This window comes from Notothenia rossii, assembly GCF_949606895.1.
Source record: "Notothenia rossii genome assembly, chromosome: 9".
In the NCBI taxonomy this organism is placed as follows: domain Eukaryota; kingdom Metazoa; phylum Chordata; class Actinopteri; order Perciformes; family Nototheniidae; genus Notothenia; species Notothenia rossii.
In genome coordinates this window covers 68,260,010-68,277,597 of record NC_136907.1, presented here as the reverse complement: position 1 = coordinate 68,277,597, position 17,588 = coordinate 68,260,010, and the positions used below count along the sequence as shown (strand labels likewise).

General features: G+C 40.1%; 1 protein-coding gene across 1 annotated transcript in view; it reads right to left on the bottom strand.

Annotated features, from left to right (window-relative positions):
- b4galt2 (UDP-Gal:betaGlcNAc beta 1,4- galactosyltransferase, polypeptide 2) overlaps nt 1-17,588 on the bottom strand; it is a 144,036-nt gene that overhangs the window by 14,398 nt on the left and 112,050 nt on the right. Inside the window, exons 6-7 of the mRNA XM_079651873.1 lie at nt 15,199-15,321; nt 390-494 (exon numbers count right to left, since the gene is read on the bottom strand). Of these exons, the coding sequence (XP_079507999.1) occupies nt 390-494; nt 15,199-15,321 (228 nt within the window). The remainder of the gene's footprint in view (nt 1-389; nt 495-15,198; nt 15,322-17,588) is intronic.

The window sequence follows — 17,588 nt, the reverse complement described above, 5'->3', positions numbered from 1 at the left end:
AAAGTGAGCGTTGACATTGCTATAACAAGGGGAAGGCTTCTCATATAATCATCTTAGAGGTTTTCAAATGTATTTAACATGTGATTTTAGCAACATTGGACAGAATAGAAGCAGATCATGTTGAGAAAGAACCGAGAAACATTTACGAACCTTTTTTATATCTGGTCATATATTGCCTGTGTTGCTCATGTTTCAGCACATTTATCAAGCTATCTCTAATTATAAATGCGTGTTATTGATAGTGTGCCCTTTGCCGCGCAACATAACGATAATTCTCTCACATGGCGATGAAACATTTGGAAAGAAACATCTGAACTGTGTAGCTTTGAGACAAAAGCAGCGCGATCGATCCAAATGCCCCAGAAAGAGTTTGGACAATGATGCAGTACCTCTGTGGGTTCGGCTCGTTGTGTTTGTCTCTCTCGTGTTTAATCATTCTGTAGCGGCCGATGCGAACGTCTGGCCTGGACACCTTCATCCCATTCAGAGTGATCCTGCAACACACACAGATACAACATCTGTTAAGGGAAACAGGGAAATGAACCCAATTAAAGAGACAACGAGAGAGATGAGAAATAGAGTCAGAATAAAAGAAAAAGCAACAGGAAGTGGAGAGGGGTACCACCTTTATGTTTCATGAGGAAATAAGAAGGTCTGAAGCTAATTATTTCATTATCCATAAATATGTCTGTTTTTCAAGTAAATGTGTTATTTATTGTCAGAAAACAGAGGAAAAGGCCATCATGATAGGGCAAGTGATAGGATTGCAACAATTAATCAGTTATTTTCATTAGCAATTTATATGGCAATAGAGAACCGCAATGACGCGTCCTAAAACCCGGAAGTAAACTCCTTCCGTTTCCTTCGTCAAAAACGCAATGCAATTTCTCCATAGGATTTTGGAAAATAGCTCGGAATAAGGTTTGTGGTTGACACACATTTAAGAGACGGATCACGTTTTGTTCAGCCGGATAATATCCGCATGTCTACCCTACTTTTATAATTTTCGAATCATAAATCTAGTCGCCAGAAGCAAAATGCTAACGTTATGCTATAAACGAACTACAGCAGGGTCGCTGCTTCAACGTCACGCCGACTTAAGATCCATATTCAAAAATACAGATTCTAAATGGTACAAGTTGAAGCGTTTGTTTGAACAGTTTGCAGGAGGCAGGTACTTGCTTTCAAGCAGAACAGGGGCACACAAACTTAGCGAGAGTGTTTACGTGTTCGGTGTAATGACGTACAATGGCCTGGACAACTTCTGTAGTCCTATTCAGCCACTCGGTAACAACCATCGTTTTTCAGACACGTAAACTCTTCAAAAATCACCAGTGGGGTCACTGCTGATGTATTTAATGTCGTAGAACAAAACGTGATCTGTCTCTTTAATGTGTGTCAAACACAGACCTTATTTTGAGCTATTTTCCAAAATCCTATGGAGAAATTGCATTGCTTTTTATCGAAGGAACCGGACGTGGTAAAAATGCTAACTTACTTCCGGGTTTTAGGACGCGTCACTGCGGTTCGCTATAATCTTTTTATTCATTTATAAATCCTTTGGTGATCAGAAAACAGACAAATTCAAGACATAATTGACTGTTACAAAAATAAAAAGCCCAATATGATGTCTTTAAATAGCTTCTGTTATCCAACCAGTAGTCCAACACATGAAAAAAGCTGCAAATCATGGCTGGATTCTGAAGGTGTTGCCTTTAAGGCTTTAAATCGGATTCAGGGTATGTCGCTACTTAATAAAACCAAAGAATATGTATTTTCCTGCAGCTGCTAATGGTCTAGCAATATTGCATTCCTTCTTATGATTGTAATTGCCCTAAAGAGTGCATATCCCAAATGCCCCCAAAAACAGAACAACTACAAACAATACTTCATAAAAATGCACAAAGAACCCGAGACCCCTCATGGCTCTTACTGAAAACAAAAACAATAAAAAGGGAGAAAGAACTATGATCAGAGACTCATTAAGAAACACATTGCTCAACTTCAGAGGCGGACACCAGCTGGGGAGGAAGACGAGGATTTGCAGTGTGTTTCAGTTCAAACAAAGCATAACATCACAACTCAGAGAACAGCTGCAAAGTTGTACGACCACTAAGATGCAATACAAGGGCAAATCTACACAGAGATTTATATCTGATGCTACAACAAATGGAGTATGGGCTTGAACAACAGATCTGTTCCACATACAGCCTGAGTTAAACCCAGGGTTAGCAGAGGCATTCATACCTGCAATGATACAAAGGAGAGTGCATGTGTGTACAGAATTTGTATTTGTTGCAATGCTCTGATTCGTTTAGTAATCTCTCTGTCTGAAAAAGCATCCATGCCTGATATTGTTCCTCAACAACTGCCCGTCTATCCAACACTGACAATGCCTCCTCTTGTTTAAAAACGCCTCGCTTCCTCCCTCTTCAGCCATCTTATCACTTCTCCTTTTTTGACTTATTTACCACCACCTTTTCTATCTGTCTCTCCTTTTTCACAATTTCTTTATATTCTCTTCTTTCATTTCCTCTCCTATCTTTTTTTTGGGCAAATGTTTAAGCGTCCTGAAGGTAATAGCTGGTATTTTAGGCTAAAAGAAGGTCAAAGATTTAGCATTTTGTGGAGTCTACTTTTATATAACATTAGAAGGACTGATTCTTATTATTACTTTATAAGCTTATTGTGCTCATTTTATGTGGCAGTGAGGAACGAAGGGAAACGTTACAAGTGTTTAGCTTGCAATATTGAAAGTAGCAAGGTCGAGTGCAGAGACTGAGAGAACACAAAGAGGTGGTCAGAACAGCACATCGCAGCGGCCTTCACTTTGTATGGGAGACGCATTCCCCGCAAAGCTAGGAAGCAACATTATGGTTTCCCACTATATCTGAAGAAACGTTAGAGAAAACAAATTAGTATGATGGTGCGAGAGTAGGGAGGGACTTCCACAGGCCGAATGCTGATTGGAGGATCGTGTTGCCAAGACACTCTATCTGAGTCTGCGCACCAACCAAAGAGAACCAAGTCTAAACCGCGGTATCTCTTCAGCTAGTCTTGACCAATCATAAATGTACGGGCAACGCCCTGTGTAATAAAATGTATTGTCGCACGAGGTTCGAGGCTCTTGGCGGATTTGGTGGTTACAGATTACAGTTTTGCTGCCTGTGATTCCCAAGGACGTGATGAGTCCTTGACCAAGTAATATATATCTTTTGCTCTCTTTACAATAAATAGTTAAACTTAGAAGTTGTCGGTCTTTTCTGGAATTCTGAACCCAACAATTTATTAGCAGTAGCATGGTTTAAAAGTGAGGATACAAGTAATGGACCGTGTAAACTCAATTGCCCTTCTCAGGAGAGTAATCTGAATTTGAGCTTCAGAGGGGTTGGTCGACATGTTTTTGAAATTTGTACAGAAGCTATAGCAAGTTAGCTTCAAGACTTGTTGCTACACTGCGCTAACAGACAGCTAGCACTAGCTACAACATATTGTACAAAACATGAACTTTGTGTCAATCTTCTCATGTAAATCTATTTTTGAAAAATGTTATGCTATTTATACAATCACTTAGCTTTAGAATTGTTTTACTTTTGAGAGAGCAAGGCTAGCTAGTTTCCCTTTGCTTTATGTTTAGCTTAACCACACAGAACGATTTTAAAAGCAATGTATTTCTATTGGTAGTATGTTTCGTGCCTGCACCACGTCTTTTTGTCCGTTCGGGTCTTGGAAGACCAGAAGCTGTGTGGTTCATAAAAACATTTTCTTACCCTAAGCCTAACCCTAACCCTTTTATTTAAAATTGTATAATGTCTGAGTTTTTTTTCCGTCCGTGAGGAAAAGAAATGGGGCTCAGAGCCTCAGAATACTGAAATCTGTATTTAAAAAAAGAAAAAATATCCTTCTAATTTGTTCTTATTTGGTGCAGGCACAAAACATACTACCAATAGAAATACATTGCTTCTAAAATCGTTCTGTGTCAGAATACTGAAATCTGTATTTTTTTGTATCTCTTTTTCCTTCAAATTTGTTATTATTTACATTGCTTTTGAAATCGTTCTGTGTGATACGAAAAAAATGTGAAAATCGTGTTGGTGAACACGAATCAATAGATTAATTTCGTGACTATAACACGAAATGCTGTGAGACTGTGTTGCTATTTAGGCTAATATGAATACTTGCATGTGTAAGTACATGGATTCAGGTATTGTGTTTGTGTGTGCTGGTGCACATCTGCATCCTCTTGTGTATACGTGTCTATATTTAGCTTCAGTATATAGATAAGCATGTTTGTTGGCCTATATTAATTGCACGTTAGGTAATGTTATGTCAACACAATATGCTATAAATCGTTTTTGGTTTAATTATTATAAAACATTGGACACTATTTAAATATTTCTCAGCACTGTATGTCTTTTCTTACAAACATCTTCATTTCCAGCTTATTTGTTCGCTTCTTCATCCTCTCCTGTTCTTTCTATCTCTCTCCTTCTAGTCACATATTTTAACCTTTCTCCACCTCTTCATCCTCCTCCTTTTATCCCTCCTCTCTTCTGCAATACAAACCAGTGAAATGTAAATAATACAGGATGTAGCCATGTGCTATCAAAAGCACATCAACCCGTAAGAGGCAAAACCGAAACTGCATTAAAACAACCCTCCTATAAATAAATGCATTGGAAAACTAAATAACATATTCCCTCCCTCTCTCATGATCCAGTGACTTTGCTGACTTGACACATGCATAGAAGGCTGCCTTTTGTCGGTGTGTCTGCGCGTGCACATGAAAGCAAGCATGCATTTGCATAATTTAGAGATTTATTATGGTGCAAATAATGTGAGCCAGAGTGAGAGTGAGCTAGCCAGCCCTCTCCTTCTCTTCCTCAGCTTTTTAGTGCAGTGAGCTTAGTTATGCATTATGCACAGTTCTGCATCTTTATAATAATCGTCTTTGTGCCGTTGCCCTGCAGAGTGTGAGGCTTGACTCTGGTGATATCAGCTAGAAATATGAATCCGTCCGTCTTCATCAGATTCAGTATGAACTCAAAATACTAAATTTAGTTAAAGCTACTTTGAGCACATCAGCAATCTTCTTTGCTTAGTTTGAACCATTTCAGGTTTGCTGTGTTTTGACTTTCGATGACTTTTGCTGTGGTGTAAGAAGTAGAATCTAGATCATCAGAAAAAGTACTTCCACTGCGTAGAAATACTGCATCACAAGAGAAAGACCTGCAAAGGAAGTCCTACATTACATTTAATTTGGTCGCCTGTGACGGTTAAGAATCCACTTTTGTGCATGTGTTGTGGTTGTCTGCAAGAAGTTGACATGAATTGACTTCATTTGAGGTTCTGAGCCAAAACACTTTTTAGAACTTGGTCATTTTAACTGGAAGATCAAATGTGCTCATTAATGAATCAATAATCTGTGTAGAGAAAGGATTACAGCACTTTCAAGTCTGTGTGACCACATTTTAGTGTTTGAAAAGCTCAAGCTTCTGAAGGGATGGTCATCTAGATTGTAACACTTTCAGCATCTCAGTGTTGTCAAATATTTGTGTTTAATGAAATACTCTTCAGAGGAAATGGAAGCAGTTTTCGGTCTTCTCAAAAATATCAAAGTGTGTTTGCCTATGTCAGTGTTTCTCAAACTTTTTCATACCAAGGACCACTTAACCAATAAAAAAAAAACACGCGGACCACCTAACTCCACAAATATCCCAAAATCGCATCGTTTTTCTAGAACAGATTACAAATCGCCTAAAAATGGAACAAACAAGTGGCAACATGTGTGATGAAGGTACTGCGCTGGGCTATATTATGAAACTTAACCTCGCTCCATTGCGGAGATATTCCCGCGAGAGTGCGGAAAACTTAAATATACGGTATACTCACGGACCACCAGTGGTCCGCGGACCACACTTTGAGAAGCACTGGCTTATGTAAAACATAATCAGAGATTCTACAAAATCTGTATCCTTACTACTGCATCTCTGCCTGCATTCAAAAATTACATTTTGAAAGTCTGATTAAAACCTCCCTGAGGGTGGGCTGGCTCTCCATCTCGTCATGTGTTAATACGACACTTTGCATGATGATTACAGGCAAGTCCAAGTTTCTTGTACACAAAAAGAAACACACACACACACACACACACACACACACACACACACACACACACACACACACACACACACACACACACACACACACACACACACACACACACACACACACACACACACACACACACACACACACACACACACACACACACACACACACACACACACACACACACACACACACACACACGTTATTATTCCATGCACATGCTCTAATACACTCACCTATTGTTTGATAAATGAAGCTCAGGGTTTTAGGTCTAATAAGGCTTCAGAGGGACACTTTGAAACCAGACAAAAACTGTCTAAAAGAAACATCCACTTTGGCTGTGACCTTGTAGGTGTGCTTTGAGGGTGTGCTTTTTTCCATGCACATGTGTGTTGTAATGAGCTGTGAAGTAGCCAATCAACTGGCTTCTCTTTATTCCTGTAGACAGCAAATAATTTTGTCCTTGACCAAAACTAAAATGTAGCTAGAGCACCAACACACACTTGCTTACACACACTCCCAACAACACATCAGTGCAGTCATTATTCTCCCCTCCTCTGACAGGCGGTAGGCAGTAACGTGGCGTGACATCGCAGTGTGAACATTATGTAAGGGATGGGACACTGAGGATACAGCGGAGCTGCAGGATGGAAAGCTTTAGTGTTCCCCAGTGTGATGTATATAATCCCGAGCCGACACATAAGACAGCCACCTCCACTGAAACACAGCGGGAGGGTGGCTGCTGTGAAATGTGTTACTTTGGGGTACCCTCAAGCAAAACTGTTTTTTTGAGAATCAAGTCAATACCACTTGGAGCAGTAGGCTAAAATAACATTTAGACAGAAGTTAACTACCCTGATTTTCTTGGTCAGGATAACAGATCCATGCTACTTGCTTATATATATATTTATATATATTTATACGTATCAGGCAAACACATTCTATGCTGAATGGACCATAATTATGTTTTGGCTGCTGGATTTGAAAGATAATGCTAATTTACCCATCCCTAATGCATCTTTCTGTGAGGACTGAAAGAAAGGGAAAGTGTTATAATTTAGGCAAAAGCCTTTCAATGTAATTCAATCCAGAAATGACCTCTTTAAAACATATAGAAGATGTCAGTCCTCTCTTTAAAGGTCAGTGTTTACACTGTGTAAGATAGGTGTTCAATTGATATTGCAAACCAAACATTTCATACTTCTGCTGCAGGGCGATATCTTTAAGGCTTATATACAAAAAGGCTATTTTGTTCTGAAAGGCTCCACAAAGACTTGGTATCGAACGTATTATCTACTTAAATAAAATAGTCAACTTGTCCATTAAAGCTGCCAGCTGTCCAGAACCTCAGCCTCCTATCTCACCATTAATAGGATATACCATGAAAAGCTGCATTAGCCGCCTGATTCCGAGAATTGTGTGTGTGTGTGTGTGTGTGGACACACACACACACACACACACACACACACACACACACACACACACACACACACACACACACACACACACACACACACACACACACACACACACACACACACACACACACACACACACACACACACACACACACACACACACACACACACACACACACACACACACACACACACACACACACACACAAGAGACTTACTGGATCGGATTAATCAGGAATTTCTCCAGCTCTCCTCTTTTATTCCCACCGGTGGAGTTAATTGCATTAGAGCAATGGAGTGGAGGAGAAATGGGAGCTAAATCTGAGAAATTAGATGTGAGAGAAAGAGGAGGAGGAGGAGTAGTGGGTGGTGGTGATGATGACGGTGGTGGTGGTGTGTGAAGAAGCTATGCACAGCAGAGAGAAAGTAATAGAAAGTAAGGTGTGTGGGTGTGAGCAGGAGAGAAGATCTCTATCTCAGCAGGAACACATCTGGGTGCTAAACAGAGCAATACACTTTCAAATGTCCTGTCGTCTGTTTCTCTATACACGGGGTGTTTCTCAATGTCGAGTGGAACAGGCGAGCAAGTGTGCAGGTGTGCGTCATATGAGAGGCCCCGCCTTACATTTTCCGCCACAGATTTGGGGAAATTGGTCCGTGCGCAAAGCATTGTGGGGATTGTTAGACTGCGGAGTCTACCCATGTGCAGCCTCGAAATTTCTCGTTACGAAGTACGCCGGGCTCGGTAGAATTCCAAGTATGCTGGACATTGGAACAGTCCTTCGGCGGCACTCGATGACGTAGTATGCTTGAAATAGTGGCTCTGGAGCAGCTTTACTTGGGATTGAAAAACACCCACAGACTGATGCATGCTTTTAATAAAAAAGGGTTGTTCAATTACACTGAAATAAAAGATTATATGTGAAAAGCTGCTTTTTTTCAGAGACATGAACAAGGAAAAAAAATTCAATATGTTGTTCTTTTTTTAGCAAGAATTAGATCCTTAAAAGATCCATATGAATCTGCAGCAGTTTCCACTCACTGACAGTCACATTATACAAATATTCACAGGTACTGTAGGCTTCATTTTCTGCAAGAAAAAGCTGAATATGATGACTTTGGGTCAGTTTCTGGCAGCGCTTCCTAACATGTGGCCTCCTTGTCCCAGCAGCTGCTGACTGTGGCGCTTTTTCCGGTCCCTACCTGCAGCTCAATGCTTCATTTCTCTGACCCTTTCCCTCCCTCTGTCTTCTTTCTCCCTCTCCACTCCCTGCACTTGTTTCTCATTTTCTTCCTGAGCACCTTTCCAAGCCTCCCCTTGCCTCGCTGTACTTGATGTTTCTATTAGTGCATCCCTCATTATTGTGCCCTCTGATACATTCCGACAAAGAGGGAGCATGAGAGGAGGAAATAGATGTAAGTGGTTTTGAACTCGAAAAAGATCTTGTCCCTACTACTGGAGGAAATAGATTAAAAGGAAACACTTCAGATCATTGGATGGGTTACAAGCCATTGGAATAGATCCCACAGAGATTTTGTTCAGTATCGATATTCATCAGTAACACATGTAGTGTGACCAAATGTTAGAAAACACAATTGGCCTCAATTAATTCAAAATATATAAGTTGTGACTAGGGCTGCACGATTTTGGGAAAAAATTTAATTGCGATTTTTCTGACAAATATTGCGATTGCGATTCGAATTGCGATATTTGTTTTTAAGCGACCCAACCAGAGTTCCCGTTATAATATTTTTTCGCCGGTCAACATGTCCATTAAAGTTGAAATCTTCCGGACAAAATTTGAAAAGTGCCGGTCAAAGGTCTTCTTTGTTATTTATTGAGCTTTAAAACAAATTGATATGACTCGATATCAAATATGTACATCATTCAAAAGTGTACAGTAACTTACAATAACACGGGAATAATAAACGGAGCGCTCTCTCCCTCTCCTGACAGACCGTCAGTATCATGCAGCTCAAGGATCAGCAATGAGTGACCCGACAGTAAAACTAAACATATCTATAACTATTTTAGGTAGTTTGAGAGGTAATTAAAAATAGCTATGTGTGATATTCTAACCTGAAGTGTGTATGTTGTTCCGCTCACCGCTGCAGGTGATTATGCAGAGCTGCGTGTCGACTCGTCAGCAGCAGCTGATCTCTCTCTCCCGTCAGATTAGACTTCACTCGCGTGTATGTCCATATCGATCAGATCTAGCTAGTTCTAGCTAATGATAGGACTACCTGCTTATTAAAAGACACCTAAACAATAAGCGCCGCTATGCAACCGGGTGAGGCCGCAAAGTATAGCGCAGCATTATGCATTTGTTTACATGCCCACCGGAACCCCGAGGCATTACCAACAGATCAACGAACAATCAACCCATACAGGACATCTCTTTCTCCAAATTAAGTGTTAGACATTAGAATTGACTATTCTTGTCTGTCACATACTCTTTTGTCTGTCACATAAGTGGCGCAAGTTGCGATGCGGTATTGCGCTAAGGGGAAATTATTTTTGACCGGACAGGCGGACACTTTGACCAGAGAGATTTAGATTTGCCGGTCTTCAGCATATTTTACCGGTCATAGTCCGGTAATTATCGGCTAACGGGAACTCTGGACCCAACGTAAGTTTATTGTAAAATGCGGCCATAACTCCGGCTAGGAAGGTCGTATCAACATGCTCCTGTCTCTAGCACCCGAGCTACGAGTGAAAGAACTAAACTTACATGAAACTTTCGTTGGGTTGCTTTAAAGTCAAGCTTCAGTTTAAGATTCACCCTGTAATAGAAACATGTGATGGAGCATTACTAACATGACTCAGATGGTTTGTTTCACCAAACCATCTAGGAAAGCTCCATTGGAAGCCATTTGGAAAAGGGCAGGCACTTTCAAAAATACTTGGCAGGTGATTGGATCAATCTGTCTATCACCTTCTATCATTGGCCACTTCTGATTGGTTAACAACGGCTGGTACATGTGGAGCACGGCACTTCTGATTGGTGTGGATGACTGACACACAAGAAGAAAAAAAAAAGAAATTGTAAAAAAAAAAAAATGTTAAAAAAAATCGCAGGCTTTGCGATTTGACTATCGCATCATTTCAAATCGCGATTTCGATTTTAAATCGATTAATCGTTCAGCCCTAGTTGTGACTCAATGCTTATATTGATCCACCCTAGTTTTTCCATCGTGTCTTGCATTTGCCTCTTTAAAAAGGGCCTAATAGAGCTCTTTAAACAAATATATAAATGAATTGGAGAGAGAAACACACACATAGAAATATGAACATATAATATGATTGATGGCGAGGCAAGCGTAGCCATCCAGAAGAAAAGGAGAAAGAAAGATCTAACAAGGGATTTGAGACTTTCCAGTGTTTTCTGAAATGACCCGAGGGTGGAGACATCCTCCAACAGAAGATGCGATTTAACTCATCAAAGAGTCAGCATCCTCTACGTGTCAAGCCAGAAATATCCTGACTAACAGCATTGTCAAGGCTTCCCAGAAACACTTGCAGTCGTTGTGCGGAGTGTTTGTGTTGAAGTCTGGTCTGCTATGGAAGCCCCTGGGACAGGTACAGTTTCTGCCCAAGGCGACTGCTGCAAGTAACCCCTTCCCCTTTCTGCTCCTCTCTCTTTTTAATATCCAACAACGTTTTTACACAGTGGTGGGAGTGGGTTAAAGTGGCACACGTAATTGTGTAGGTGGCATGTGTCTTCTTCGCCACGGGCTTAGGCCACACTGAGCAGCACAGACAGGAAGTTCCCTCGGGAAGGCATTCATCTAGCAGGAGCCATTTCAGGCAGTGGCCGTGCCATGGTCTGTGGCATCAAAACCAGCAAAAAAGGAAATAGCTGGGGGTGAAGCAAGAGATAAGAGATATACAAAGGGATGTGCAGTTAGAGGGAAAATAGGGTGAGAAGCTGAAGAAGAAGGTAAAAGATCAATTTGGTCATTTAGTTGACTTTTTCTCCGGAGCAGCTTTCAAAGAGAGAGCAGGTGGAGATTTGGTGTCACGTTCAAGAACTCTACGACTAGACACCAGACGGCTTGCATGTTTCAAACCTGTGAACTTTGCTCCCTTTTAAAGCCAGAGAAAACAAAATGGGCAGATTTCACAGGCTCTATCCCTGTATCTTCCCCTGGTTGAGTTGTTTCAAAGAGTCCTGAGAGACTGAGCCGGCCTGTTAGCGCGCTCAGCTGGAGACTCCGTCCTCTCCTTTGCACGCCACTACAGCTCTTATTGTTAAAACCTTTTCAACTGTAGACAGATAACAAAAGAAAGTTATGCTTGAAATGTAAAAGAAAGTACTTGAAGGAAAGCTAGCATTGGTTAATTAGCACTAATGATAGTAGTATTGGACACATTAAAACTATGACGTGATTGTAGCAGGTTAGGTCAGCAGCCTGAGGTCCGTTGGGGCATTTTGATGACATCACCACCCGTCTCCACACATCCCAATCTTCTGGCAGTCTGAGAGGAGACTTTTCAGCTTGCTTGTAGCCTCAGTTGCATCCACACACAGCCCTTTCCACACAATGTCTCTTCCAACAGCTTGTCAAAGTGTGTTTTCAAGGGCATTTCCTTCAGATTGCTCTGTGAAAGGCTTATAAACAAGCCAGCCCTGAAAAGCGAGGGTGGATGGTGGGAGGGGAGTGTGTGAGTCTAAGAATAAAGCAAAAAAAAAAAATCTTCATGCTCAGCTTTATGCGCTTGTTTCTGCCAATGTTGTTGTTTTTTTCCATTAATTTATTATGAGATTGACTTAGGGATTTTCAGGACCTCAGTTTGCAATAAAAAACAAGGAGAGAAAGTGGAGAGAACTGAGGGTAACCTTATTGTTAGTGTGGAGTCAATCCTGTTTCTATTATACCTGGCATTAGATTCACAGTCTTCTTAAAACTCAATATATCACATTTTGTGTGTTTCAGTTTTTGCACCACTGGAGTTAGACACATCTGAGTGTTTGTTCCCTATGATTTCAAAGCACTATAAGAGATGTTTTTTGTGATGGACAATCAGAGATAATTATATATTTGGAAAGTTTTAGTCACACGCAATCGAAAAATAAGAGTATCATAGTTGAAAGACTTTTGGTTTCTAACGAAGAGCTGAGAAGATAAAGGAGAGGGACACTGTAGTGGTTATATGGATGGAATCTTACGCCACCAGGATGCCCCACTGACATCATTAAAGCAACTCACCCCACACACTCTTGGAAAATGAAAGGAAATTCAATTAGCCATTATCCTGTAACTGCCTCGTGTAGCCAGAGTTTCCACTGTTAAGCAAAAGTTTTAATATCACATGGTCCCACTGTCAGTAAAAAACAACTATACAAGAAGGAAAAGCTTCAAAGACATATTTGCTTGTTGATTCAAAAGAAAATGACTGGAGGATTGTCCGTTGGGGTTTCCATTGTCTTTCCAAGGGGGACATTTTCAATATATATTTTGGTAAACAAGTCAAGTTAATTTGAATTGTAAAAGTAAATGTCTTAAAATTGGAATTTTAATTATAATTCTACACGTCACTTCACTTTTCATAGCAGTTTAAATAGCGCAGCTTGATTGCAGAAAACATCTCAAGGGAAATCTACGGCATCTGATGACCTACTTCAGCTATCATCCAATAAAAAGTTAGAGGTCTCACTTTATCTGTCATCATTAGGCATGTAATTGCACACACACACACACACACACACACACACACACACACACACACACACACACACACACACACACACACACACACACACACACACACACACACACACACACACACACACACACACACACACACACACACACACACACACACACACACACACACACACACACACACACACACACACACACACCTCTTTTATCACATCTTGCCAGACTCTGACAAACAACTGTAATCTTCTGAGAAGCGCGTCTACCGACACACTCCATTCTCAAAAACACCAATTTCCAAATGCTCTTTTCTCAGTTTTCTTATAATTCTATTACAGAGGACAAAGATAAGCTTCACAGTGTGAGAGTGACAGCGGGACACAGAGAGAAAAATAAAGAAATAAAAACGACAGTGGAGAAAGGAGACAATAAAGATGGAGAGTGGGTTCTGTCTGTGAAGAACAGTCCTGCTGTGTGAGAGTGTGTGTGAGTGTTTATAATTAGTGTACTCAAGATGGATCCTCTGAATGCAAATGTATCTGTTTATGTGACTAAAATTAATGTTCTCTAGAAGAAAATCTGACGTTACAGCTTGCAATTTTTGAAAATCTTGTGTTGATGTTTCAGTCGTTCAGCAATCTGAAGCGGGCATTTATATCATATATATATATATTTATATATCATCAATGGACTGGCAGAGTTCACGTGAAACACAGCAGTTTTGGGGAAATATGAAAAACGTCTACTGTAAAGCACTCTAAATGTCCTTATGGTGAAAGGTGCTGTATAAACTTGCCTTGCCTTACTGTGATTAAGGTGCAATTTATTTGGTATTATTAGTCATATGCTTAATATTTCAATGAACGCATTAAGCTTTCATGATTCTTTTCTCTTCCGTACTGACAAGCAAAAATGCATGACTCTGTATTTTGATTTGATTAATAGTCAGATCATCAGTTCACCGGTAATTCAACCGTTTTCAGTCCAAACAACCGTCTGAATAGACGATAAGTTAAACTAATGGCGATGTAAATGGTTCTTTTAAGCAGTCTTTAGTCACCTTTCCGTCATCCTGTCAAACTGAAATCCTCTATCAGATTAGATTTCTGCACATTTCAACAGTAATATTATTAGTGAACTTCAGCATGCTCACTGAAGCGATTCAAAAGGTTAATTTATTTGCAAATAATTCTCCTTCGGTGAACGATTACTATAAATCATCCACTCCACCAAGAACTTCCCTGTCACTTCAGTCCAGAGGCTTGATTTCGCTGCCAGTGGAGGCTGAAATAATGTGCATATGAGATCACTTTCATGTGTGTGAGTGTGTGTGACAGTCTGACAGGGAGCTTATACAGGGTATATGCAGGAATCCTGAAGTCAAGTGTAATACCTTTAGTTTTAAGACCTTTTTTAAGACCCTTTCCATACATTTTAAGACCTCATCGCCACTTGGAGTTTTAGCCGGTTACCTTGGCGACACACTTTACCTCACATTCACTATATACAGTATTGATTGTCCTTCCTCCTTGTCTTCCAACCATATGGACGAAAACTTGCATTTCCCCATAACGATGTTGTTTAGCAACCGGCGTAAACGGACCTTCACCGTCAAATCCAACGGGATGCCATAAATAAACTACACAGAATCACACTACACACCTACATTCAAGCAAACTGTAGAATAATCTCTTTGGACAATTTATATACTTATTGAAAACAAGCTACAAAATGTAATAATTTGTAAAATGCCGTTTAATACTTTTTAATAGCCTTAATTTTCGCTAAATTTATTTATCAACTTTTAATACATTTTAAGGCCCCGAGGACACCCTGTCATAACATAACCTAGACAGATGGCATCTTGCTGTTAGTGAAGTTTAACTTTTATTGAACTATTTGGCAAATTAAAAAGGAATCTATTAGGTTGAATGAGGCTAAATCGTATTAGTGAAGAAATCAAGTGGCAGATTCAGCAGCTCATGCTTCATGCCTCCACTCTCACCTGTTGTAGATGTCGTCGTCCTCCCCCCCCCAGCCCCAGTACTCGTTGGGGAAGCCGTTTATCTTCAGAAACTGTTTTTTACTGAGTCCTGAAACTCCTCCAAAGTAGCCGGCGTATGGCAGCCTGAAGGAGGGAGAGAAAAGGAGTTATGATGAGTTATGAAAGGAAGTAGTGAAAGGTCATATAAGTGGCCTTATCAAACAAGACCCTTCAGAGAGAAGAAAGATCAACTCTCTGCTCAGCTGCAAGTCTGTGTAAACAAGTTGATGAGAGAAAAATAAATGCATTTCTTTATATAGAAAAAATATATAAATGTCTTGAGTCCTTTATGTGAAAGCATATTTAAGGCTGCCAAAGGGTAAAATGAAAACCCAATTAAAATATTCCTTTTACCATATTAATAAATAAAGGTTCTTTGCAGTAACAGTGTTTATGCTAAATGTGGACTCAACAGCAACAATGACCCTGAAATGGGAAAGCGTCATAATTCATGTTAATCTGAAATCATCCATGAATCTCAGGTTTTAATATGTGGCGTTCAAAGACTCCACCATTTACATTTGAATAACCTCTTGTGGCAATCAGATCTCTTCCTCATGTGTCTTTGATGTGTTTTAAAGTGAATAATGTATGGGTGCCTTTCTACACTAAATGGATAATCCACATCCATATAATCTGCTCAACGCATTATGAAATGACCGTGTGTGAAGAGGGACCGCATTATCCCCACATCAACGTACAGCAGACCTCTGGTGCTTAGAACACAGCCGGCTTTAAACCAAGTTACATTTATAGCTTTGATGATAGAAGTTTCCAAAGTTCGGCTTTGGTCATTTACAAAAAAAAGAAAAGAAAAGCACAACATGTAATTTGGTAAATGTCCAATCATGATATTAGTGTTTATAAGAGAATCAATAATGAAAAATGAAGATGAGAAAATAAGAGATACATAAAATAAAAGGGAAGACAGAAGGTCAGAAAGAACAAATAAATTATGGAAGAGTGTAGCAGCCTTGTGTGTGTGTGTGTGTGTGTGTGTGTGCGTGTGTGTGTGTGTGTGTGTGTATGTGCGTGCGTACGTGTGTGCGTGCTTACGTGTGTGTGTTTGTGTGTGTGTAAAAGGCAGACAGGCATTTTATTTTTTCCTCAAAAGTCGTGAGACCAGTGCAGTGGAACGGACATCAGCTGCGAGTGTCATGACAGCGCCTGAAGTCTAACCAGAGGCTGATTCATGTGTGCTTTTGTGCGTGTGTGTATATGTGTGTGTGTGTGTGTGTGTGTGTGTGTGTGTGTGTGTGTGTGTGTGTGTGTGTGTGTGTGTGTGTGTATAAAATCGAGAATATGTGTCATCAAAAGTATGACAGCTCCCTATTGAAAGATGACAAGAAGAAAGTAATGAGACCATATGTTTCTGCACAACTCCTCCCAGCAACAAGGGGAGGGCGGTGTGTGTGTGTGTGTGTGTGTGTGTGTGTGTGTGTGTGTGTGTGTGTGTGTGTGTGCGCGTGTGTGTGTGTGTGTGTGTGTGTGTGTGTGTGTGTGTGTGTGTGTGTGTGTGTGTGTGTGTGTGTGTGTGTGTGTGTGTGTGTGTGTGTGTGTGTGTGTTTTTGACACAGTAGTAGTAGTAGTAGAATACTTAAACAGTTTTTCCAGCATCAGCTTTTTTTTACAAGTTTTATATCAGTTTTATTTTGTATGGAAGATTTGAAACTAACCAAACACTGAATTTAAGTTTTAATCTGTAACCTAAACAGGTAGAAACGTTTTTTTAGCATCTTGTTCTTAGCTTCATGTGTCCTGTTACAAATGTCATATTTCACATATTGCCTCTCTTTAAATCTTCCCAAAACATGTTAACACATTCACTGAACAAAGTGCTAACGTTGCCAGAAGAAGGTCACGGCCAAGCATAAATGTGCCCTCCGTAAATATGCAAATGGCCTGTAGCACACTCATAATGTGCTTACCCAGGGAACAAGTGTTTAAACATCCACAGAATTCTGTACACTATAATGATAATAAAACATAACACACTGTGTAAGATCCTTAAAGAGCATAATTTGTGAAATGCTTTTGTGGAAAGGACTTCAAGGTGACCCTCTCTCCGGAGAGAGCAGCCAGGTGTTTTGAGGTGCTAAGGTAATGGAACGGTACTTAATGTGACCTGACTTTCACTGGCAATATTTTCAGCCTAAAAAACACTTATAGTGCTTTTTACATTTGACAGTAGCTAAGGTCGTCTTCCTGAAATGACTCAGATAAAATATAACATTTCATCTTTGCCAAAGGTTATCGTCAATTACCTTATTTGTGTTGATTGTTCGCTAGCTAGCTAGATGTTAAAATAAAGTTGGTAGATTGACTCAGACCACTTTGCCCTTTGGAACAAT